The sequence below is a fragment of the Numida meleagris genome, chromosome 4, assembly GCF_002078875.1.
Source record: "Numida meleagris isolate 19003 breed g44 Domestic line chromosome 4, NumMel1.0, whole genome shotgun sequence".
Classification (NCBI taxonomy): domain Eukaryota; kingdom Metazoa; phylum Chordata; class Aves; order Galliformes; family Numididae; genus Numida; species Numida meleagris.
In genome coordinates this window covers 65,614,607-65,641,676 of record NC_034412.1, presented here as the reverse complement: position 1 = coordinate 65,641,676, position 27,070 = coordinate 65,614,607, and the positions used below count along the sequence as shown (strand labels likewise).

Genomic DNA, 27,070 nt, shown 5'->3' with positions numbered 1-27,070 from the left:
CTGGGTCCAATGAAGGCTTCAGGGTTCTTTCCGTTTATTTGTTGGAACTGCTGGTGTTGTTGTGTTTTAATTTGAAATTGTAGGGTTTCTTTAACAATAGCTGATGTGATCTGACTGGATAAAACTTATTGGAATTGAAACCTGGAAGCAGCGCAGCAGGTCTGGAAAAACAGGCACTGAAACAGACTGCAAAGCAGAGGCAGAAAATCGACCTAGTTTAAAAGAAGGTTATATACATAAAAAGCTAAGGATGCTTGTTAAGAGAAGTTCCTTTTTTTTTTTTCCCAAGGGACACTGGTCAAAACAGCTGTTCAGAAAACACAAGGTAGTCATCTTAGACATAAGAGGCAATTTTCTTCTAGTAATTGTCTTGCCCCAATACACTGCTATACAACTGGGACAGTTACATCTTTTCCATTTGTTACTGGAAAGAGATCCTCAAAGCATTCTGAAAACAGTTGAGGTAGCTGCATTTCTAACTTCATTTCAGAGAGACCAAACAACAAATAAATTAACTCCCGTTAAATGTCGTAAGAATTGAATTTTAAGCAGCTAAGAAAAAATAACAAGTGAATTTCTACCAGGAAAGCAAGCCCTCCCACATAGCAGTGAGATGATTCCCAGTACTTTATAAGCTCCTTAAATACTGGCTGAAAATTAGAGAATTTAGTAAAAAATTTTACTGTAAGTAGTTCCCCCTAGGGCACTCTGAAACTACAGGATTATATCAATACGGTATTCGCTCAGCATCTTAGCAAGCCTCCTCTTCCCGACCGATGCAACAAAATTAAAGCACTTATTTCATAACAGTTGTTCTTGGTTTCATGTACTAAATCAAGACTACACAAGCACGCTGTTTGGATTATGTTATTACCCTAGAGAATCTGTAGATTACTGTGTTTATGAAACACTAGTCTTATTACACCAGGGTAAGACAAAGAAAGACATTCAGCAATACAAGAATTCAGTTTAAAAGACTTACAGCTTCTTCCCAGGCTGAAGAATTGATGTCCTACTTGTTGGAATTTTCAGACTACCTTGTCCTGCAAAGCTGTTAATTAAACAGATTGTCCTCCTCATGGGAAGGGGGCTCATTAAAGGCAAGGTCTCTTCCTTGTACCCCATTCTTAGTCACTGAGGTACTGTACTGAACTATAGTTGTCTCGCCAACTGCAAGGACTTCAGTGGACAAAACTCTTCCACCAAATGACCATACGTTGTGAATGCACTCTGTTAGCTCTCACATAAAAATGCAGTAGCAGCACTAAAATGTCACACGTTTCCTGTTCTCAGGCTGTTATTTTTATTCAATATTACCCATCACATCTTCTCCACTTAAGTATCCATATTGGTTTGCAAAAACAGTATGAATGCTTTCAGTACGGTCTCGTCTGATTCTGGAATTGGAGGCAACAGTAAAGGGAAAATAAGAGATTGTTTAAGAGAAGGCTGCACAACTGTGTTTTTGGCAAGAATTTCTGAAAAAAACATAATTAGAAAATTGATGTAAGGTTTTTTGTTGTTATGTTGTACTTTGTAGTGGATAGCAACGTCTGGAAGAATAAAGAATAGATCATTTCCCAAATCCAGTAAGCACGAGCGTAATACATAACATTCAAGCAAAGCTACAGCTAGATAGGTGAAAAAGGTCTTTCACAACATCTTTATTAAATAATTCTGTTCTCCAGGCTGACGTGTTATCTGTCTTGTGTTCAAAGAACAGGTTTAGATGCTGTCCAAACTTTTCGCTTGTTTAAAAATACTGCAACAGTATGAACTCAGTAGAAACAGGTTTTTTTTACTGTGATTTCATTTTATAGACAGAAATGCATAGCATCATAGATTACCTGTGGTGTAAACCTGCAGTGCTAAGTTTGGTTGTGTTTGTGCAACAACGAAGAGGTATCCACGTTACACATGCACAGGTTTAACTGTGATTTTTAACTGGCTGCATGCATCTGCTAGTAGGCTTGCACTGGTACAAGCAAACCTGGAGAAACCTTGAGAATGCTATATCTAGTTTTGGATCACAAAAAAATGTGATTTCTGTTAAAAGCAGCTGCAATTTTTATTTTATAGAACAAAAATGAGCCCCCCTCCCCCCCCATCACACACACACATACACACACACACACACACACACACAGAAAAGGCAAGACCACTGTAACCATTCATGTGAGTGAGATGGTGGGCAAACCTCCAGGATAGTCATCTCCTCAATACATTATGTTTCATTCAACACAGGTAATTCCACTCAGAGTACTACAGTCTGTTTTGTTAAAATCTATACACACCCATACACACGCACACACACACACACACACACTCTATGCATCATTTCAGGTCACTTTACTGCATAATTAAAAATAATAATAATAAAGGTAATGAAGACATTGCAATGATACTCTTACAGCAACAGAGGTCTGAGGCACTCAGGGCAGAGAAGACATTTTCTGGTAAATTTGGTATTTGGTAGTACACATGTCAATCCAGTTCTGTGCAGCACTAACACTTTTCCATCTAAATTCTGCAGTGCCAAGGGCATGCGGTACCTCATGCTTGGATCTAATGCGACAAAAAATTCACTAGATACCTTGTAAAAAGTGTATTTTATGCCCATATTTGTATGATTTAATGTCTGCATTGGTTTAACTATTTCTTGCATTACAGTGGTGTAAGACTTTTAAGTCTGCAATGGGGTCTGAAAAAAATTTCATTACAATTCAGAAAAGAAAAAATAAATTCCCTCAGCAAAGACACCAAAGATAATGGAAAGGAAGTGAGCAGGAGAAAAGAAAGGGTACAGAGAAGACAGAGGCTTAATCTACACTCCTTAAGGTGACAGTTACCAGCTGATCATGATCCACAGATAGACAAGAAAAAAGTGTGTATGTGCTAAGATTAAGATTGCCCGTTCTACAGAGTCTGAGGGAAAAGATCAGTTTTCCTATGTCCCCCTAAGACTTTACGAAACCATGAAACTCATGCAACTGTTTGATGAGGGAGAAACAGCTGTTTCAGAACTACAAAAATACAGCATTGATGTTTCATCTTCTCATACTCGGACTTTTGAGATATAGACTCATCTCACTGTAAGTCTCGCAAATCCAGTCCCCCACAGCTACTGTGGACGTACCTGTAACAAATGTCCCACAGCTGACCCACGGAGGGATCCTATGAATCGTGGGATCTTTTTGGTTCTTGTTTTATTCTTTTTCTCTAGCCACGTCTGATGCATCATTTTCACCAAGCTTTTGGAGCAGGAGACTGCCTGCAAACACTGCTCCACAGAGAGGCGGCTTGTTGCAGAGCTGCAGTTAAGACAGAATTTAGCATTTTTCCCTGTAGGAAGCCCATTCTATCAATCTCTAGCAAAAGAAGTAAGTCCTGCATTAATATCGTGCGTCACCTACAGTCACAATTACCACAGAGGTCATCAGCAGAAAGAAGGGAACAGAATTAAAGGTAAGGGTCATCTATTCTTGGCAACATGCACGTCCTTCTCCCTTCAACTGTTTCTCAGCTGATAAACAAACGAGGCCCAGCCCATTAGAATGGTATCTGCAGAAGCAGGAACAGGTCTTTGGAACTAGAAACGCATAAAATCTCAGGTGCCGCTCACACACCAAGAGAGACATGGCACACTGAGGTGAAAAGAAAACTGGATCCCAGAATAACAAGTCCAGGTGGGAAAGATTACCCACACTTCTCTAGCTAATATGGCAGCAACAGAAGCAACTGCAGGTCTAGTTGGGAGAAAGGTGCAAAAGAGATAACTGAAGAAAAAAGAAAAACATAGCACGAGTGTTGTAGGTAGGAGGAAAGCAGAAAATTATTTAAATTCTCTGCTTTACCAGACATTGTGTCAGGTTCTTCAATGAATTCCTCTCTTATCTACAGTGAGAACAAAGTAAATGATGAAACTCCTCTCTACTCTGTACTCTTAAAAAAATGCATAGTACAGAGACAAATAAGTATCGTTCCGATCCACCTGCTCAGCCTAGACTATCACTGGGACATGAAATGGGGACGAATGCTATCCAGCCGCCGGGTTAGGATCTCACAGCCTGTGTCGGTAACCAGAAGAGTGTGTTCAAATTGAGCTGATCGCTTTCCATCCCTTGTTACCGCAGTCCAACCATCAGGCCACGTTTCATCTTGCCAACCACCTAAAAAGGTAAAACCAAAAATTCATAATTTAAATACTAGATATCAGTTCCCCCAAGAGAACTGAAAGAAATCTATCAACTGTACAGAATAGGACCAGCTTCCTATTTCATCACTTCTTAATAATAAACATGGAGTCAACCACTGCACTCTATTCAGGCATTATGCAGAATCAGTTCAGTTTAGTGATTTTTTGCTTTTGCCGAACTGCTCACCTTCACAGATCATTGGTTCAATTGTAAATACATGACCTGGCTTCATTACTCCAACCGCCTTATTTTCTGCAATAAAATAACATTCAAGTTAGAAAATTGATCCCACCTTAGGTAATAAATGAATCCCAGAAAAGCCCTTTAGAGATGACCCATTCACTTGTCCATTCATTTTTAATCTTACACTAAAATTTCCCTTACTCCTCTCTTTCTCTCCTTCCCCCAACACTGAAATATTTACTCAAGGAACCTGAAATTAATTGTTGACTAACTCCAGTTCTATAAAAACAAGAAAGTCCTGCAAACTTCTATGATGAAACAGATCAATGAAAAAAAAATTGTAGTAAAAGTAAGCGTTTAAGATATTCAGACAAGGCTTGAAGACTTATTAATTCAGTTCCACTGAACCTCTAATAAATTTTGAAATAAGCTAACAGTCAAGTAATCACACGATTCCATTTCTGAAAGGCATTGTCCCCCTCATTTTTCTGGAAAACTAAACGAGACATAGTAGTATCAGGATGATAATGAGGTATTTCTTTAGGTAACATTAAAAAAAAAAAATAAGCAGAGAATTTCTAGCATTGGAACTTTCTGATGTTAGATAAGCCGTAAGTCTTTACGTGGAGGTTCATGAGGTGATGCACAGCAAAGATCTAGGAGTGCACTCTGAAGAAAGGCTTCAGCCCTTCTCCTTTGCCCTGTTTTACCTTGAATGGTAGTACAGCTTAGATGTGACTATGCCTAGTATGCAAGAGCTCAAAGAAATGCCAGTACTGCACATGAACTATTAACTTCAACCACTCTGCTGTAGTAGAAAATTTGCATCAATTCTTACATACAGATTCACCATCCCTAGAGTTCTCTAGATGTAGAATCTACTAAGATGTCTGCATCACCTGGATGCCTTGAAAACTTCAGACACTGAGTGAGCACAACAGCATACAGAATACTTCATTTACTTAAACGGTCTTGTCTCTGTCCTTATCATCTGCTGGTATTTCTTGCGCTCAGCACTTACACTTCAGTTTCTAGTCTTCTGCATCTGCACAAGGTTTATCCTTTTTTTTTTCCACCCCTATAAATTTTCATGATTTTTGTTAAATAATTCAAAAGGTTATAAAATGAGCTTTTTGCTTTTAAAAATTCTGCTCATATTAAGCCAGAAATAAGCAGCAGTTTTCATTCTCTTGTCCAAAAGGCTTCTAGTTTTTCCACTTTGCATCTGTTGCCAATCTGTGTTTAAAAAAAAAAAATAAAAACACAAAACCAAACAAAAGAAAACAGAAAAAGAAACAGAAAAAAAAAAAAGGAAAACCCAGTATCATTTCTTCTTGGCAACAGACATTTTGGCTCAGTAAAAAAAATAAAAAAAAAAATAATAATAAAAAAAGCTCAAAGTCCCCAGCAGCCTGGAAAGACAAATTTTCTTTTTCTCATATGTCTTATTTACATAAAATTGTCCCTCCATGTCCAGAATTCAGATTCTCTTGGAATCTGAGAACAGTTTGGTAAAGATCACCCGTATCCAGCCCCCCTTCCATGGGCAGGGACGCCTTCCGCTAGACCAGGCTGCCCAAAGGCCCATCTAACTTGGCCTTGAAAACTTCTCCAGGCAGCCTAATTTCTACATTGTACATTACAATTTAAATACTAGGAATTGATATCCTTCTACCTGATGATTAACAGGTTTTCTCTATTCTCTGAAAAATCACTTTACAGAAATGACCAGATAAAAAGTCAGGGATCGCTGAATTATCATCTATAACATACGCGTCCAACCCATTAGTTTTATGCTTTTGTTGCCTTTTTAAAATATTTTAATTAAAATACACATATTTATTTAAAAAGAAGTTTTGTTACCTATATACATTAGCTATGTTATATATTTTATATGTGGCCCAAGACAATTCCTTTTCACTCAGTGTGGCCCAGGAAAGCCAAAAGGTTGGACTCCCATGATACAAATACATCCTCTGTTAGAGCTCTTTTGGGATAAGTGGAGACAGAGGCATCCATCGGACCTGAGGAAATAACGGTCCTGTCAGGAGAGCTATGCAGCTGAAGTGGGTGTGAATTGTTTATCACTGCTTTGTGGTACTTTCCCTGTCCTTAGTTGTCTGCTTCTCTTTAAGCTTCTCTCTATTGCCTCTGTGGATGCTGTCCCTTAGTCCTGCTGCCGAAGTAATAGGGACACTGCCATTTCCAAAAACTAAAGCTGAGAACACCAGGGAGGTGGGAGGAAGAAGGGGAGGTAGATCCCTCCTCCTCTGCCACACTGCAAGATTTCTAGCAACACCATAACATTCAAATGGAGAAAAGGGAATTGAAACAGGATCCATCACCGGTCTACATCATTCAACAAACAAAAAAAACCGAAACAAAACAAACCACCCTATTTTTATACACATCAGGAAGTGGCATAAATTTTCACTTTGATCTTCTGACTGAAAACGCTTACCAACTCATGCCAGATAAGGATCGATATCTGAGGGATTCACTGGAAAATGATACAAAAAAGGTGACCGCTTACCTAGTTCAGGTTAACTCTAGTCATTGCATAGACACAGATTGACTCAGTGTATGACACATCCACCTTACTTAGTTTCATAAAGCACTTTATGATCCCAAGTTCAAAAAAGAAATTATTTCACAAGTGTACAAATGCTGACTTGATGACTGTTGGGCAATATGCTGCTTTATTAAAATATGAGCAAGAACTAAATCGGGTGCATTCATTGCAAAGCGTGTCCTGTCTGTAGGACAGCGCAAAAGGAATACTCACTGGCATAGTGTGGCACATTAGGGGCTGTATGGAAGAGTTTATGGATTCCGTGCCCACAGTAGCTCCGAACGACTGAGAATCCATTTGCTTGAGCATGTTTCTGAATAATGTTTCCCAGTTCTCTATACCGAACACCAGGTTTTACTACAAAATTTAAAAGATACAAAATTATAGTCTCTTTCACCGTAACTAATCATCTAACACCATTCAGGCTAACATCACCTCTGTAACACTCGTTTGTATGCTCACCTGTTCTAGTAGGCAACTTCCTCCCTCCACCGTGATCACTCAATTCACCAACTATGTAAGTGAGTGTAACGCTGAACAATTAAGATTGTGGGGGCAACGAGATGTGGTGTTTAAGTCTTCAAACAATGTTTTGCATTATTGGTTCATGTTACAACACCATGTAAATTAGAGAAGCAGAAAGCCGTACTTGTTTTCCAAAACAAACTCGACTCTTCACATGCCCTAAACAATTCAGACCAAGGATGTTTTCTTCATGTAGATGTCCAGTACAGTTGTCTCCATGTAAATATCATCATATGTGGATCACCTCAGCATCACTTACATTTTACTTGTAAACCCACATTTAAAATAAAAAGTTGCAACCACCACATACAGAAGTGTATCTCTAAAAGTAATCAATGTAGTATATAATAGATGTCATCTGCTAATGATGCACATTAACACTTCTGTGTTCTGCAACAAAAGTCATTCCCAGGTAATATCACATATGAGCTCTTACGATCGAGAGCTAAAGTCATAATGCTTCAGGCTGCAGCAAGAGGGTTTACCTGCATCAATGGCTTGCATTAGGCACTCATACGTCGTTTGGACAAGCCTCTTTGCACCCTCATCAACTTCTCCAACATAAAATGTCTCGTTCAGATCTCCATGGTAGCCATTACGATAGACAGTAATATCCACTGCAAAGAATACCAGGCACATAATAATGCTACCTCTGCGTTTCTCTCTGTTTGTCTCTTGGTTAGCAAAAGGACAAAACCACATACAATACAGTATTGTAATTGTGAAGATACACAAACACTTCAGAAGAATTCCTGATGTAAACTATTCCAGCAGAATAAACTCTCACACTTATCCTATTGATTTTATAGAATTAACTCAATAAGATGTGTTTCACTGGTCAGTGATATAAGAAAAAAATAGAACGGTCAAAAAACCCAACACCTAGGCAACACAGCCATGAAAAGTTTACGATTGCTTTTCTATGTAAAATATAAAAACACAAAAGAAAAGCTCGTTACTCCATGGTGATGCACCTGGTTAAAATATTTCCTGAGAATCAACTCCAGCACTAACAGGACAAAATTAAATTTAAGTAGGTATGTAAACATGTTCCATGTCATATTTTAACTTCAGCTATTTCTATGCAAGTTTAAAATAATGAGTCATATTTTTGCAAAAATTGGAATGCCAAAACCCATCACTTCCAGCCAAAAAAATAAAGTTTCATGGAGAACATTAAATACATAGGAACTTTCCAGTATTATTCCTAAGAAAAAAAATATACCAGATGGCTTAAAACTTTTTTCTTTTGAATGAAATAATTTTTAAACATTCAGTATCAGCAATACTCAGGCACTACAGTACTGCTATAAACAGACCAGAGTAGAAGAATTATAAAGCTCTTAAAGTGCTTTTGAAATTGTTTTAGGGTCATTAATTTAAATATGCAGAGAGATGTTAACTAGTAAATGAGAACAAAAGCTTCTGTTAAGAACCTATTCCAATCATGCTGTCTGCTAGTTAGACTTTATCTTACTGAATGGTTTAACTGGATACAAAATAGAAGTGTTGAGGATTAGAAATGTGAAAGTTAATTCTCATCTCCCTTACCATTAACGATATCTCCCTCCTGTAATGGCCTCCTGTCAGGAATTCCATGACAGATCACTTCATTCACTGATGTACAACACGACTTAGGGAAATTGTAATAATTCAGAGGAGAAGGATAGCAATTCCTTGCAATACAAGCCTAATTGAGAAAATATATTCTGTATTAGCACATTTTGTAGAAAGAAAAAACATAACCACAACTGCTATCCAGTAAGAATATTTTGAAATGCTGTGACTCCTAAAAATAAGATTGTACTAGCATTTTTGTTGCACTGTAGTATTCTGCTATGCTTTGCATTTTTTAAACAGGAAGATAGCAAAGCTAGTTTCGTTTTGCTTCATTTTTTTTTTTTTATGTTCAACCATGAATACTGAAACATTCAGATGCAAAACAACACATGGAAATATTTATTCCAATTAAAAACCAGCCATTTTCAATGCCTATTTTTAAGCACCAAGTCTAAAAATCTTCATAGTTTTGAAAAAGCCACTAGATCAAACAACATTTAGAACCACTTTTTTACTCCCTACCTTTAAAACCCTAAGCTGCTTCTTTTCAAATTCTATCTCAGGCTCCCCAGTTCTGACTCCCAATCATAAATAAATGAACTTTCTCCTCCAAACATCTTGTCTAACAACATTGAGCACAAAGGTCCATGGTCTAAATACATATCATTATATGATACTCTTTATATAGTGGTACCCGTGGAGCTCAAAGGATTTAAAAGAAATAAAACTGTGTGATGTTAACAAGGAAAACAGGTGAGGAAACTTAGAGGGAGTCTGAAGCTGGAAATATCTAAGAAGCTGATTTAGAGCCACAGGGTCTCCTAATTTGGGGCTTATTTTGAATCTACTATTGTGCTATATAACATACTTCTAACATCTGCATTAGCTACTAGCTTCAAAGTGGGAAATAGTTCAAAATAAAGGAGGGATTCATGCAACAACAATTAAAACCCTGCAACACTAATTCCAAAATAAAGAGAGAGAAGAAAGCAATTAAAAACACCAGAAAAAACAACAATAAAATAACCTTACTAAATGGACAGCATGATCAATTTCTTCAGTAGTTACACCTGCTTTCACCATCATGGCAGCAACATCCAATACTTCTCTAGCAAGCTGCAAACGAGAAAACAAAAAAATACTGATTTAAAAATGAGACCAGAGCTACTCCTTGGAAAGTTTTCAAGCCTCTCCTATGAAGGAAGGTTGAGGGAACCGGGCTTGTTTAGCTTGGAGAAGAGATGGCTCCAGAGAGACCTCACTGTGGCCTTCCAATACTTGAAGGGAGCGTATAAACAGGAGGGGGAATGATGTTTACATGGGTGGACAGTGATAGGACAAGGGGGAATGGTTTTAAACTGAGACAGGGGAGGTTTGGGTTAGATATTAGGAGGAAGTTTTTCACTCAGAGGGTGGTGACACACTGGAACAGGTTGCCCAAGGAGACTGTGGATGCCCAGTCCCTGGAGGCATTCAAGGCCAGGCTGGATGTGGCTCTGGGCAGCCTGGTCTAGTGGTTGGTGACCCTGCACTCAGCAGGCGGGTTGAAACTAGATGATCATCATGGTCCTTTTCAACCCAGGCCATTCTATAATTCTATGAAGCCATTTTCTACAGACAGCTACACTGAGACCAATAGGAAAGCTGGGTAGACTGGGGCTCCAGAAGGTCTTCAAGATTTCTGCAGCTTATATTAGTAAGTCACCTCAGTGACATTTGAGAATATTTTGAAGACACTCCAATTGCAAATACTCCATTTGAAAATAACATCATTTAAAATTTCACAGAATCATCGAGGTGGGAACAGACGTCTAGGTCATCTGGTCCAACCTCTCTGTAAGAGAAAGACCACTGAGAGCAGGCTGCCCAGGGCCAAGTCTAGACAGCACTGGATCACAACTTCCTCAAATACCACAAATATAAATCAGACTACCTACATACATTTCAAAGTTTGATTTTATGCACAAGGAATTGATTATAATTGAACGGGTCCCATCCAATTCAAATGATTCTATGAACAGCTCTTTTTAATAAATTGTTAGTGATAGGATATTGTTTTGGTTTTGCTTTTTAGTTTTAAGTTGGCACTAACTGGAGGAGAGGAAAACATACTGTTTTCATTTGTGCTATAAAATATGTTCTTAACAGTAACAACATTTCAGCCACAAAGTATTTCTCCCTAGTAATGACAAAGTCAGAAAATGGACAGAAGTCATCTTTCTGCTTACAAAATAATTGACTGCAAATTGGAGTCATCAGGAGAGAAAGAGAAAACACAAGATTTCCCAAACTATTTTTCAGTGCTCAAAAGTAGTTTGAAATCTGTACTCTCAAACGTGTTGTCACAAACTGGTTATTTTACCGTATGTTTTGAAAGAATAAAAGCGTTTTGTAATGAAAATCAAGACCTCCTTACCCTACACACTACTCGCATCCCTTCTATATCTTCAGGTGAAAGTATTTTTATTTGAGAGGTTCCTTTTAAAGCCTGCTCTGATTCAGACATTCCTGGGGGAAAAGAAAAAGGAGGGGAGGTAAACAAACAGAAAACATTATATGGAGGAATGACTGCTACACATGACCAATCAAGGAACTTAATTACCTTACCAGTGGCAATAAAAATATGTACTTTCTCACCACAGGCTAAAGTAACAAACCCACCAGTCATAGCATTATCACCATTAGTCAGATTAATTTGAACTCATAAGCCTTCCACAACAGTGTAACACTCAAATGTGCTCAGAATGCCTGTTGACCTCCAGCATACAATTTGTCCAGCAAGTCAAAACATTCACAAAACACAACTTTAAGATCATAATTTTAAGGGAAGTACCTTATTCATATAAAAGTATTTTTTAAGCTACTTTGGAGAGAAATAATAAACTAAAATAGCCAGTAAAGGATTATATAAGCTTGGGACTATCTCTAGTTAAACTACTGCATTAACCAACTGATAAATACATCTAAGTTTTTCCTATCAGATTCTGTGCAAGCTCAGTTTTATGAGATCAATGACCCCCCCCAAAACAGCATTTTTGTGCTGTTTAAATATTTATATTCTGTAAAGAATAATTAAAGACTCGTTGAAAATATAGAAATAATTCCAACAGACTTCTAAGCAGCTTTTTGGGAAACACAAAACTCCAAAGCCACAGAGAAAAAGTGGAAAATAAGCAAGTAATTTTGAATCTATCCTTTCTGTGCCTAAAGATAGCTGGAAGTCATTTAATAGTTTTCTCCTGGTGTTGCTTACTGGAGTTTTCTTTTTTGGTGTTTTAACTCATTTCCAACATGTCGCTGAGAATGGCTTACCAAAGTTCATCTGCGTCAGGCAACTTTTGCTATGTTTGCTACTTGTTATGAAGTTAACCAGAGGAATATAATTTGCATGTTTTTGCCTGTTCTTCCCTAAACACCTTTGAAACATAACTCATTACAAACTTTGGACTTGAAAAGCACTACAAAATAAAATACAACCTTGTAACTATTTTTAGTTTTATTCTTTTATATTGGTACATTCAGTGGGGAGGTGGAAGAGGTAGAGGAAAATAACATTAAAAAAAAATCCCATTTCCAGCATGTCCTTCATGCTCTAAACATTTCTTCAATCAAAGAACAGAAAAAGCAAATATAGTGCTCCTTAACTGTGATTTGTTACAAGTTACCTAGTGGATGATCAGCATAATCTGGTCTCTGAATATAACTTGGCACAGGTCTCGTTGGTGTCTAAATAAATCACAGAGAAAGATGGTTAGATTGCAAGAATACATCTAACAGTCACAAAAGCAGAGACCCACACAGAAAAATCATACGCACTGAAACATGGTTAATTCCATACAAAAAAAAGAGATGCAAAACTTGTGCAGAGTCCAAAGCATCCACATCTCAAAGAATCTCCTGTTACTCTAAATTGCTTTTCTGTTATACAACCTCTAACAGCCAGCTTCATAGCTTTGTAAAACCAGTCTTCAAATAAACCATCAAAGCGTCGTATAAGTAAAAATTGGCTTCGTAATGTGTTGCAGTGTTTACTCAGGTACCTCTCAGATTGCAAATGCACTCATTCCAGACACATCCTTCCTCTCTCTGATTATTAGTGTATATTAGAAAGATTGTTATTTTTGATCATCATTCTATTAATTACGACTTTTTCTTAAGAGTTTCACATGCATCAGTCTGATAAGAGTCAGAAGACAAAAAAGCAAATGCTCAGCTGTAACATTAGTAAATTATTAGTGATATGTCCAAAAAAAACCAAAAAACCATCTTTTCTCCAATGACACTAATGCACACATGCTCGGGCACTGTTAATCAGTTCTCTGTAACAGATGCTATGGAGAGGATGCCACAGAGGAAGAATTTCTAGTACGTGACAATTAGAAAAGACACCTGTAAATAAAATGTCATTAATTCTCTAAGTTTTGGCTTATTCCATATATAAACTTATACCAAATTAAAAACACAGCTATATTGAGGTTGTTTCCTAAACTCACTTTTCACAGCTGAAGAAATTACTGACTTCAGTTATCCATTATTCCAGTGCCAGAGAATATCACATTCTAGTGCTATATGCTTCGTTTCTTCAGCAGAGCTGTTCACTAGCATATTCACTAAGTTATTTCAAACCATTTACATACAATTATAGAAAGCCATTTATTTAAATTCTAAATTAATCTTGACTTTTTTTGAAGCAGACTGCTCCATTACTGATAAGAGCAGCAAAAAGCTAGAAGATGACATTATCTTAATTCTTAATTAGCAGCAGCTTTTTGCAGAATAAATCTGAAAATATGTAGCAAAAAGGTATGAACTGAGACCTATTTCTGATGCATGTTCCCTCACAGGCTTTTCCTTCCTTTTAAATATACCACGAGATCAAATTAAATCAAAATAAGCGGCACAATAATGGCACAGTCACTTAAGTCTTTGCCATAAGGTTCCGACTGTAAAAGAAGCTTTCCTCCCTCAGCTAAAATGTGGAAGGCAAGAAGGACAGGACTTCTGGTCCAGTAGTTGCTACAGAATATAACATGTACCTTTTCTTCCAGTGCCGGAGTACAGTGGCACTTACTACTTACCAGGGGATAATGCGGCCTGAGTTTGCCAGTATAGCGATAACCAGACCAGGGATTTGTGTTGATGTCACCTTCCAGGGTCCAAGAAGATACTTCACGCTTAGCTTTTTCATCTTCTGAAAAGACAAAAGAAGTAAACAAAAAATTTCAGCAGCAAAATCATTCCTACTGAGAATAAGAGCTGTGGGGTCCCAAGGGCAACTCAGAAGTACGTAGACTTGGCAGCATACTTCTTTAACTCATAACCTGGTAGGTTGTTTTCCCTTTTCACATCTCACAAGAATGAAGAAACAGCAAGAGTTGTAGTACAGCACACCCTAACACGAGTTTCTCAGTCCCTATGGTTGACATCTGAACCATCTGCTCATACAACATTAGTTTAGATGAACCACTGAGAAATAATAACTTAAAAAACAAAAGTTATTGTTAAGCCATATTCCAGATTCCTTTGAGATACTTCAGTAGTTTCTGACGTCAAGGACTTGAGGGCTAACAGAACCAAGCCCTCTCACATGGGGCTCAACAGTTATCCAGGAAGCCAGCAAAGACCATGGACGTAGTGGTGTGATCAAAAAGAGTTACTGTCAGATAAACAGCATTAGAGGAACACACCAGAGGATTACCATAACTATATTAATTACATTGCCCATGAAGGTAATTTTATCCTCCTGCAGGTATGAAAAGGATGCAGAATGCAAGCACGAACCATGAGAACTCTACACTGAGAAGGCAGAAAGAGAGAAAACATTTGTAATTGTCCATGTTATTTCCAGCTATTATAATTTATCATGGAAAAAAAAGGAGTTTTATGGGGTTTTAGGCAAGGAGGAGGTAAGTGACATGGGGGTTTGGCTTTCTGCCATACCATTTTATAATCCCAGCTCTCTTTTAAGTGAGGCTTGATGGCTGGGCTGGGGAAGGCAGGTGCAGAACCAGGGTCTACTTCCTCTTTTTAGGGGCTGATTGTAAACTTATAAATTATCTTAGCTCCCCAAATAAGGGAGAATCTACAAATCTACCAGCTCTAACTAAGACATACAGATATCCTATCACCTTCAGCTGAGCTGGGCAAAATCCTATCTACAATATATCCTCCCGTCAATAGCGGCACCAGTGCACAATGACATTTTTGTCCTTTTTTTTTCCCCTGAAGTGGGAAATGTACAGAACGGCTGCACTGTGACTGGCTCGCTTGCATTTCAACAAGCGCTGAATCACAAAAACCTTTCTCACCTCACTGCCTTTTTCTGTATCAAGAATCAAAATGCTATTGATGGTACAATCTTGGCAGTGACTTATCATGATTTATTATTCTCCTCGCACTCTATTTCAGGATCTCTTTCACAGTTCATATACCTAGCAGTTCAGCTCAAGGAATATTTCAGGAAAAAAAAATGGAACAGCAATACAGATTTGTGTACCACAGCCTCTGAAATTTCACATTTTTACTGAAGTTTATCTAACCTGTAGATTACTAGGAACTGAATGCAATTTCAGATATGTGGAATACAGTGACAGACATTTTGGAAAAATCCATACCATTCGTTGACAAAGGACCACAGAATGGTTGAGGTTGGCACCTCTGGGTCCATCTGCTCCAGACCCTGCTCCAGAAGGGTCACCCAGAGCAGGGTGCACAGGACCACATCCAGGTGGCTTTTGCAGACCTCCAAGGAGGAGACTCCACAGCCTCTGGGCAACCTATGCCAGTGCTCCCTCACCCCCAAAGCACAGGAGTACTGTCTGGTGTTCAGGTGGAACCTTCTGTGTTCCAGTTTGTGACCACAGCCTCTTGTCTTGGTACTGGGCACCACTGGAAAAAGTCTGGCTCTGTCCTTTTTGCACTCTCCCTCTAGGTATTCATTCACATTGATGAGATCTGAGCCTTCTCCATGCTGAACAGCCCCAGCTCTGTCAGCCTCTCCTCATAAGAAAGAAGCTCCAGGTCCTTAATCATCTTCATGAGATTTGCTGGACTCTCACCAGTGTAGCCAAGTCTCTCATGTACTGGGAAGCCCAAAAGTGAGTATGGTACTCCAGGTGTGGTTGCACACTTACACGTGGAATGATAAGAAGCAAATTGCACTATATGACTTAATCACCAATATTCTCCCCATCCCTCACAATTTATTTTGAAACTATATTAAACAAAACAATAATGCAGTACTGGGGGGAGAAGAGGAGGCCAATGCACAGAAAGTATTTCCACACGCACATTCAAAACAGAATTTTAATATGGGTAAAAAACTTACTTGCTTTCTTGTGTAATAACTTGTGTGTAGCCCAGCTTCCCTTAAAGCATTCCTAGAATTGCAAAGAAAACAACAATTATATTTTTAAGTAGCTTTATCCTGGACAGACATGCCATCCCCAGAAAAAACTGAGAAGCAACTGCACTTTAAAACACTAAAAGATGGAATGTATTAACCCTTGTAGCAGTAAATACCACTGTCACTGACAGTCTTAGCACTAGAAAATACAACCTTCAACTGCTTATGAATCAGAACAGTCACAAAGAATAGCCAAACAGATGCATCCATGGAAATGAAGAACACTGATCTAATCCTATCACTAAATATCATCCACTCATCATTTTAAAGAATAATTAAACACCGCAGTTATTCTAGGTTGACTGAAACATTGCACTGTTCCAGGAAGCACAGAGGTAAGCATTAATCTGGTCCATCTCCATACTTAACGCTGGGACACTGCAGCGGGCAGGGTGATCTTCCCCTCGCTCCTGCTAACTGCAGCCCTTCAGCCTCCTTCCTCAGAATAAAGAAGAAACAAAGGTCAACCAGCATAATCACAAGGGAACAAATCAAAGAGATTAATGTGGGGAAAAAGACTGAGCTACTGAATGGAAATAGGAAATGCAAATAATAATAACAGATGAAACTGAGATGGAAAGCAAGGAAAGAGCGCGTGTGAAGGAGTTTATAATTTTTCTCTTCTTCCCAAGCACAAACAGAGCATTTCATGTGACGAGCAATGAATCAGCAAAGGAGCAGAGGAAATGCCTGGCCGCTGGAGAAGAGTACAGAAAGATTAAGGTGAGGGAAAGACATGGAAAAAAAGGAGAGGTGGAAGTAAAAAAGCTGCTGAAAAAAGCATCTAAAGGAGATCCGCTAAGGTTCTAATTAGAAAATCATTTGTTTTGAGTAAATATAGCTATGAAACCAACTAGTAGAAAACAGCTAATTCCAATTATTTACAATAACTGCTGAATTTCTGAGCAGAAAGGCATGAAGCAAACTGCTTTTCTTTATAAGGAAAGACAATACTAACGCTGAATCATCATCGTAAAACTACTGTCTGGAGCCAACAACTGATTCAACCTAACATATACAACCCTAAACCAATCCAAGACAACAGAGCTGCAAGCTAAGCCCCATGGGTGAGATTCTGCCCCTGCTTTACAGCTGCTACTGCACTGCCATAACTGTCTGCTCCTGCAGAGCCATCTTCTTCCCTTCTACTCTGCAAACAGTGGTTATCAAGTTGTATCCACAAGGCCACGGTAAAGTGGTGCACAACTGTGCCTGTGTTCAAAGAGACCCCGCTGCCCTCATTACCAAAACCAGTTCCTTGTCTTGTTTTGCACCACACTTGAAGTCTCCACTATCTGCAGACGGGCACTCAGCGTGCCAGGGTGCCATGCAGTGGACCGGATAACACGCTGCTTTGAAAGCACCACCTCAGATGAAAGGGAGAATGCCTTGTTGAACAAGCTGCAGTAGGTTTTATTGTCACGCTTCTACAACCTGCTGCACACACAGACCTTTGTGCTGCATTATTATCTGTTTTCTGCTGGAATGCTGAGGGAAAAGGAGTAGGTTTTAACTGAAGTCTATTTTAAGACGCACACACTCACAGGAAAAGGCTAAAAGCCCTATTTCCAGAACATGAGAAGGACCAACGTGCTTTTAATCTCCTTATACTTCAGAACAGAGATCTGATGCGCGAAAGAAGGAAGGAGGATTGCACAACTTACAGCAGCGACTACGTGGAACCAGGTCTGCAAATCTAGAATCCACTTCTTGGGAGGTAAGGGAACACCAGGGAACGAACACATCCGTCCACTGCGGTAATTACTGGCTGTAATTGAATTTTTCTTTCCCCGTGAAATTTTGAGAGGTATTCTCAAATCCCATTCTTTTCTCTGAGGCCTTCTCTTTTTGCTGGCTTATAATCAGCAAACACCATGCAAGCACCACACTGCTGCCAGCATCGTAACCTGACAGTCTCTATGTTGTTGTTTTGTTTTTTTTTCCTTCAGCTGTAAGCAACGTAAGAGGATCCTGCATAAGGCTGCCATGTGTCTGAGTTCTCCCCAGCACGTTTCCCAGATTTCACTGGTCCTCTATTTCCAAAAGAATAGCAGCTCAGTCAACTGCCGCTGCACAGCTCCAGGCGAGCTGCTGTACAGCCAAGCATCCCAGACACGTGCCCTATATGCATATCAATCAACAGCAACAAGTGCACACAGCGAGTCCAAACCATTTGTGCAAGCACAGGCTATTCCACGCGTGGTGTATCATCAGCGAATACCTCCGTGCTGGTCTGACGCTTCTGGAAGGCACTCAGAGGGAACACTGTGCATCTACCAACAACCCATCTATTTTGCGTAGGCTCGGTCACACACATCCTATAAGCACTGGTCTTACCGAGTACAAACAAACCATTGGCATCCAGCAGCTTTCTGCACAAGCACTACGCTGGACGTATCTGCATAGCTCTGCCTTGGCAATTTCAGGTAAAATCCAGCAGCTGTTACCTCACAGGTTGGAGAATCATCGGTGTGGCTATGAAGCGCTACCGACATACCTCTGAATGCTTCAGCCACCCTCACCTTCTGTACAGCAGTCTTCCTGACAAGCCATGGAAAAAAGCCACTCTTTCTCTCTATCTGGGCCACTTTGCAGAGAATTTCCTGGAGAAAATCCTGCTTTTTGATAAGCCTTCTCTGCTGAACCTCCTCTCAGCCTTCCACTGAGACATTTACTTTTACCTTCCTGTTATCATTCCTGCCTCTGATGATTCTTCTTTGTTCCTATATCACATACAGATCAGGATGGAAATTTTTAAATGATTAAATTAATGAAATATGGGAAAAAAAATCCAGGGTGAATTTCAATAATAAAATGAAAACGTGAACAAGGTTGTTTTCTAATATATATATATATACACACATATATTTAATGGAAAGGAACAGATGGCTTTGCATGGCTGTGTTTGAAAAAAATGAAATACCTTCAGAGGGAAATCACACAGGGATAACATAATTTTGGTTTCAAGCTTCTTGGAAGACTTCCTGGATTTTCTTTCAAACATTACAAAATCCACCAGTATTTCTGATATTACGAGCCCCACACCTGTCACTTAAAAAAAAATAAAATAAAAGCAGAGGTGGAAGGGAATGTGCAGAGGAGCAGTCCTGAATTTGTTTAGAGCAATCTTGCATACAACTATTCTATTCGCATAAAAAACACAACTGTTTTTGCTAGAGACCATTAATATATACATAAACCTTTAACGACAGTTCTGGCCTTGAGCCATTCTGAAACCAATCCCACTGATTCTATGTGTAGAAACAAGTTCAATACACTGTTCACCAGGACCTGTACATTTACCAAAAGGAAACTAATGACACGATCACCATCACAAGCCAGAAAGATTCCTCTTGGAATAGCTGAGAGAAGCCAAGTTATTTCTCTCAATTACTTTCACCTGAAGGACTTAGTCCAGCATCTGCTGGTTAAAATATTACAGCCTCATGCAGCTTGGCAGAATTTGTTTCACAGTAGAGGGCACCTCTGTGTGCACACAGAGTTCACTACCAAATATGTTTGTTTTTTTTTTTTCTTTCTTCTAAAACCACCATTGGAAGAACAACAACAAAACAACACCTTTAAAATAACTGATCAACTCAGCAAGGATTTTTCTCCTGTTTTAACTGTCATTTTTACAGTAACAGAAGGAAAGTGGCTCATTGTCAATACAGTGGGATTAAGTGGTAGCGAGGCACAACTAATGCCAAATGCCAGAGGAGAAAAAGGAGCAAAATGAACCAAGACTAGGCTGTATTTACACTGCAAACCTCTGTATAGCACAGACATACCCAAACTAGCTTTAAATAAATTACTCAAGTACAGGAAGCTGTGTAGGCATGCCGAATTCAAGACATACTTATTTGCATGCTTTTCGGAACAACTAGTGCAAGACAGCAGCTCATCTGAAGTGTGCTCTGCCATCAGCCCTGGGGCTGTCGCAGCCTTCTGCAGGCTCCTCTTCCCCTTTGGGTACGGCTGCTCCTTGCAACTTGGCCTTGGATGCCGCACGCATCGGCAAGTGTGCAGACACTGCCCAAACCCTGGCATGGGCAGCTGGCAGGAGCTCCAGCTCGCATCTGGTTTCCACAGAAGCATCTTTCTCCATCAGCGGTGCTCGTCACTTAGAACCATGGAGCTAAATTTCCAAAAAATACATGTTCTACAGCAAAAAAAGAGACAGCTGGAACCGAGACTATGAGGACAGACCGGCTGGCACTCTGCATGTCATTATGCCCTGAGATGTAATAGTCAGGCAAACGTCTAGGAAACAGTGCCTAGCAGTGCGCTGTATTTAAAAATATTCTGAGCGATTTTTTAAAATAGATTTTTAAAGTGTCCTTTGGAATGTAAAATTGCCTCAGGCTTAATCTGAGATCATGTGATATTCTATTTAATGAGAACCAGAGTTTAACCAAACCACCTTTAAGGTATGCAAACAAAACAAAACTAACAAAAAAAAGTATAGCATTTAACTTAAGAAAAATATTATGTTATCAGTGACATATATCTAATACAACACAGACTAAGCTTGCATTTTATCCATAAATATAAGTGACTTGGGGAATACAACTTGTTAATACATTTGATGTTAGAATAAAATAGTTGCCTCTTACCATATCAAACTTGATATTCTTTGAGGTGCTGTACATGCCCAGAAGACACAGCTTCTGGCCTACAAAACTCACTGCAAAATGCACAGAATAACCTGAGTGGCATAGCTTACCTATCAGTTTTTCAGATGAAGTGAATCTTATGCTTGCAGATTCAAGGGAAGCACCTACATGTAACATCTTGGTATCAGCAACGCTTGCATTTTTTCATCTAAAGCCTGATCCCACCCCAAGACTCCTCCTGGGGTGGAAGGAGCCCTTTTTTGAGGAAAGGACTCTCTATCAGATTTGCAGCTCTATCAGATTTACAGAGGTATAAAAGTGGTTTTTGAGAGTAGTGAAGGAACAACCAAGAGAGAACAGGCTTCCCAGAGATGTGGTAGTTGCCCTGTGCCCGGACACACTGCAGGCCAGGCTGGATGGGGCTCTGAGCAACCTGATCTAGCTGTGGGTGTTCCTGCTCATTGCCAGGAGTTGGACTAGATGACCTTTAATGGTTCCTTCCAACTCTACTGATTCTATGCTTCTAAGAGAACTGCAAACTGGACCAGCCCCTCAGTACATTGAGCACCAGCTCAGGAATCCTGCCTGGCAGACCAAAGTTTTGCTTTCAGAAAGTTACGTGCACTTTGCATTTGCGTCTCAACAATAACCAGGCACTTAGCACAGGCATGGGGATTTATAGGCAATTAAAAACGTCAACTTCCTCACCTAGGCAATCTGTCAAAAGATCTAGAAGAGAGTTATCTGCAGCGTGCCATTTATATCAAAAGAAAGCCATGTAACTGTTGCAGCTGGATCCAAGCAGCGGGCTGTGGCCTATTTTAGGCACAGCAAAGAACAGCACACCAAGAATGAAATACAGCTCTTATGTCCTATGGTCTCACATGAGAGAGGACAAAAAATAGTTTCCTCTGGGCCCACTGCTCCCTGTGCTCAACAGACGGAAGGTGAAAGGAAACTGCAAGGTGTGTTGTGACAGGGTTGGGGGGAAAGCACTGCTCTCTTCAAGATCCCGACTTTTAATAAATTACTGTGACCTCGAGTACCTAAAGCTATCAAGGGCTCAGATCTGGGAGTAAATTAGGTGTGAATGTCAGGGAAAACATACCTCCCAGAAAGGAGGTACATCAATACACAAAGTCACTGAGAAAACAGCAGCACCTCTTCCTCAGTGGGATTTAAGATCCCACCCGAAATGAAAGGAGCCCCATCAGCAGGCATCCACCCTTGTGAGAGAGAAGCTCCACAGCATACAGTTCAGAAAAGCCATCTGTGGCCTTCAAATATCAGAGGGAAATAAAGTGGCAGTGCAGGCCACAGAATTGATAATAAGAGAAGGCTTCCATGATGTGGCTAGAAATAGATCCTTCTGAATTTGGCAGGGAAACGTCCCCACACCAATACGCAGTCCACACCACAGAACATCTCAAACAGCTCTGTCTAGTCTGAGACACTTATATAGACACAAATAGCATGAGAGAGGAAGTGTTCAACAAAACAAAGCAAAATTATTAGTAAGAGATCAATTTACAATTAGAAGATTCATATAAAAGTGGTAACTGAAAATCTCAAGAGCAGTTACTGCTTCTCCTGTTTATCATTCAGCAGCTTTTAGAAGGCATATACAAATACAAATTGTGCATTTAAATACCAACTGAATAGGTACAATACAAATAATTTACGCAGAAGCGACACGTATCTATAAAGACAGACTTTTAAATCGCGAATTTATCTTTGTAAGAGAAACAACACACTGGAGATGCAATGCTGGGCATCTGTTATTTCCACTTTGGGGACACAGAGTAACGGAGTCTACGCTGATAAATCCACAGAACACTGCAGCAAAAGAGAAAGCAAGACAGTGAGACAGCTAGCAGCGACAGGACCTGACTGACTAGGTTAAAAGAGACACCAAAGGTTAACAGCAGACAGAATCCTTCAGCAGAATATGCCCTCTCATTATACATTGAGCTAAAAGAAAAAAAAAAAAAAATACTGCCTTTCAAGCTCCCCCGCCACTAAAAGCTGCCTACAACCTGCCTCCTGTGCAAAACCCCAGGTGAGGCTTGTGCCCAGCTGCCTCAGCCCCTTTCTACCCACGACCCGCCACCAGCACAACCCTTCAGCAGCGAGTCCAGATTATGAGGTGTGCACATCCAGAGATGAAACCGTGTTGTCTCAAAGGCATTTTCGAGGATGTAAAATTACTTCAGAGTAAGCATTTTCAGGGCACATTGTTGAGACATCCTTTTTTTGAAGCAGAAGAGGAACAGGCACTAGAATAATGCCCTTTATCAAAGGAAGGAAAAACACAACCCATAAATTCACTAGGGAAATCATTGTCTTGATACAGCTTACTTGAAAAGCTCACTTCAATTCTGTATGTGTGGTGATGAAAAAATGATGTTTAATAAGTCCTGGGGTTACTTCCTCACCACATTGAGATTCTCAGTCCTATGCCACCTGTGTTCATTTGTCTTAGCAAAGCACACATCAGAATTTATAATCCAAACACATTACTCCGTATCTTTTACCCAGTTCACAGTTTTCTATTGCTTAATCTCAGCACCAGAGAAAACTCACTCCTGCAAACGTGATTTCAGCTCTCACTGGAGCTTTGGCAGTACGAGCAAGCTATTGCAGGCTTCAAGCAGATTGATTAACCTAGCACGTGTGCCTGTACTGAGACATCAGGTTGCTTGCCACTCCAGTCCTGCACTGGGCCCAGAGTGAGAGGCTGCACAGGTGCAATTACCACTGTGCGTTCAGGAAGAACAGACTAACTTTGCAGCTGGGCCAGACTGGGCACAAAGGACAAGTCTGCTCTCAGGCAGAACGCTCCTGAAGCGCTCATGCTTTCTGATCTAGCAAAGCTTCAGGAAGCTGAATTAGCAGCAAACTTGATGCAAATGCTGTTCCTCCATTGAGAGAAAGTCCTAAAAACCCCAGAAGCGGCTCAAGGAATCAGGTCCAGCTCAGTGGAAGGGGTCAAAACCTGCAACCTCAGAGGAAGGGAACAGACTATGCCTTTAGGCAACAGAAAGCTACAATGCAGGCTGCGCTCTAAGGTAGAATAACACCCTAGTTTCTCTTACTAGCTTATTAAATAGTTATTTATGCATGTAATGCTACAATGGAAAGGAAACCATTTACGAGAAACCTTAAGAAAAGTTACACAGATGCTGACCACTCCAGCACTGTTGGCTGAAACTTTCTGGGAGCTCAGAGAAAATGTCCTGGTTTTAAACATCCCTTTGAGGAGTGACAGTAAGTCTCTCAGTGCCTGTACAAACGGACAGCTGGGTTGGCAGCACCTCATCTATCTTCCTGGCAGCACTCGGTGCTCACAGGATGCTCATGAGTCTCCATCTCCTCCAGGGCCCCCATCAGAGAGGACTGTGGGGGACTGATGCTCCTCCCTGCAGGTCAAACACGAGGTCTCCCAGTGCATGACATTTTTTGCATATCTCAAAAGCAGCCTGCTGTTAATTCCCTCACCTTTTCTATGACATGCTTCACCCCAGACTTTCAAGTGGGGGAATAACTATGCTTACCTACTTGACCAACCCAAGGCAATAAGGAGAAACAACACGCTCATGGTCACTCAAAACTAACAGTGGGATTTCCAGCCCAGTATTTTATTGCCGAGGCAAGGCAGCTTTACAAGTGAGCAGTTATCTAGCAGCCTATTTTAATAAGCCAATTAATATTTCTGGTAATATTACCATACGGCACTAGCAGATATTTCAAAATAATTAAACCTAATGTATAGACAAGAATCTCTGCAACCTATCTAAACTTAACAGAGTTGGGGATGGGACAGAGGGGAGCAAAGATATTTACTTTGCTCACGAGCCTGCTTGATCTGTCAAAAAATGGTATTGTCATCATCAGCCAATACTCACACATGCTGAAGATGCATTTATGATGAGCTTTACATCAGATATGTCCAAACAGGTACTAAAATGCACAGCAAACCCTACAAGCCACCTTCAAGCACCATGCTGGAGCTAAATAGACAGAATCATCACAACAACTCTTGAGCTGCAGTCCATATAATTTAGCACTGACTCCCAGCATCTGGCCCAGAGGCTCTGGGGGAAGCAGCAGACACGACGCAGTGGGTGCGTTACATTCACGTGGGGAGTTCTCCTCGAGTCCTATGCAAATGATAACTATCAGCTCGTATCCCGACTCAGAAGCAACCATGTTGCTCAATTAGTACATAAATCTAGATGAAGTGGTTAAAAGCTTTTGTGAAGTTTATCAACAGAATTTCAACGACTTTCTTGCATGAACTCCACCACTGGCCTGTGAATCATACTTCCTCGCTTGACGCCAACAGGAATGGCACATACAAAAGGCTCAAAGTGTTCAGCTATGCATTTTACCATACATTTCCAAGTTATTGAAAAACACACAGACAAGAAACCAACCCACCACACAGTCATCAGGCAGTCCTTTTTGTTTAACTGAAGGACCTAAGCACACTAGGACCACGGTGAGAGGTGAGGAGAACTGAGGCCTGCAGCGCATGTGGCTGCACGGGAACTGGCCCAACCTGAACCTCTTTGCTCTGCAGCCTGGAAGTAAATTATCCACACACATTTAGAAGAAAAAAAAAAAAGAAAGCAGAGCACCAAATCGTCCTCCCCAAAGCTCTCATCTAGTTAAAGGAAGCAGCACTGCTTGTGGAGCAACAAGTCCTCTGCGTTTGGTAAAGCCACGCAACTCCGGACCCGGAGCTGCGGCAGACCCAGAGGCGTACACGCCGGAACCTGACGAGCACGCCTCATTGTGCTCATTAAGCCCGTACTCGGGAAGGGGGGCACAGCGCACAGGGAACCGCGCGCCCCCTCAGAAGCTTTTCCCTGCGGCGCGGACCCCGCGGCACGCCGAGCCGAGGCGCCCCCGCCTCCCCCGGGCGGGGAACTTCCCGCGGGGCCGAGCGGCAGATCCGCCGCCCGCCGAGAGCCGAGCCCAGGCCGGCGCGGGGCACGCGAGGCGGGAGCAGCCCGCCGCCGGCACTCGCGCACCGGGCTCATTCGCCGACTGGAAATCTCACCACGGCATTCTCCCCCGGCCTCCACGTTTCCTCCCCACGGGAGGCAAAGCGCCCTCCGGCGCAGGGCAGCGCTACCCGAGCCCCCCACGCCGCACCAGAAGCCGAGGAGCAGGGGGTGCTCCCGCACACGAAGCGGCCGCGGGCCCGGCGAGGGGCTCCGGCCGACACCTGCCGCCGCCGCGAGCCCGGCCCGGCGCCTCGCAGCTCCCCGGGGCCGTGAGGGAGGGCCGGCCCGCAGCGGGCACCGGGCGGGCGCCCCTCGGAGCCGGCAGGGCGAGCGGGAAGCGGGGAAGAAGCTGGGTGAGGAAGCGAGAGTGGCGCCGCCGGGGCCTCACCTGAGAGCAGAAGTAGGAGCCCTGGATTCCCAGCTTGAGGCAGGTGGGGCACTGCAGCTTGGCCTCGCTGCTGCAGCCCGCCGTCTCGCAGACGCGGGTCTCCACGGCCGCCATGCTGCCGGGCTGCCACAGGCGCGGCGCGGCGAGCGGCGGGGGAGGAGCCGCCGGCTGGGCTGGGCGGAGCAGCCGCGCAACCCTTCCCTTCCCTTCCCTTCCCTTCCCGGTCGCCTTCCGCGCAGACGTTGAGTGGCGGCTACCGGCGGCGGAACCGGCGAGGGGCACGCGAGGTGACAGCGGCAGCAGGCGGCAGCTAGGGGCAGGGCGGTGGCAGGGCTGCTCGATAGCTCCTGAAACGCGCTCTGAGGCGACCGGGAGCGAGCTTGCGCCCGGGGGCTTTTTCTCGAACAGCCCTTTTGTGGCCCCGGCGTCGCTCTGCGGCAGGGCGGAGGGGTGGTGGGAGCCGCGGGGAAGTGAGGTGCGGTGCGTGGCGACAGCCCCTGTGGCTCCAGGCTGACGTCGCGTTTCCGTGTGTTCCGTGCTGCGGAACCGCGGCCCCCGGAGCAGAGAGCGGCAGCCGGGGAGGGCCAGGTGGCGGGACGGCCCGGCAGGTTGG

General features: G+C 41.7%; 1 protein-coding gene across 1 annotated transcript; it reads right to left on the bottom strand.

The window, feature by feature from the left end:
• Positions 6-27,070, bottom strand: METAP1 (methionyl aminopeptidase 1). Its single transcript, XM_021393313.1, has 11 exons — positions 26,458-27,070; positions 16,364-16,415; positions 14,115-14,227; positions 12,702-12,762; positions 11,453-11,544; positions 10,069-10,152; positions 9,028-9,166; positions 7,962-8,093; positions 7,165-7,308; positions 4,383-4,448; positions 6-4,169 (listed from the first exon to the last, which is right to left on the bottom strand). Exons 1-11 carry the CDS (start codon positions 26,569-26,571, stop codon positions 4,009-4,011), a joined length of 1,158 nt encoding a protein of 385 aa, XP_021248988.1. The 5' UTR covers positions 26,572-27,070; the 3' UTR covers positions 6-4,008.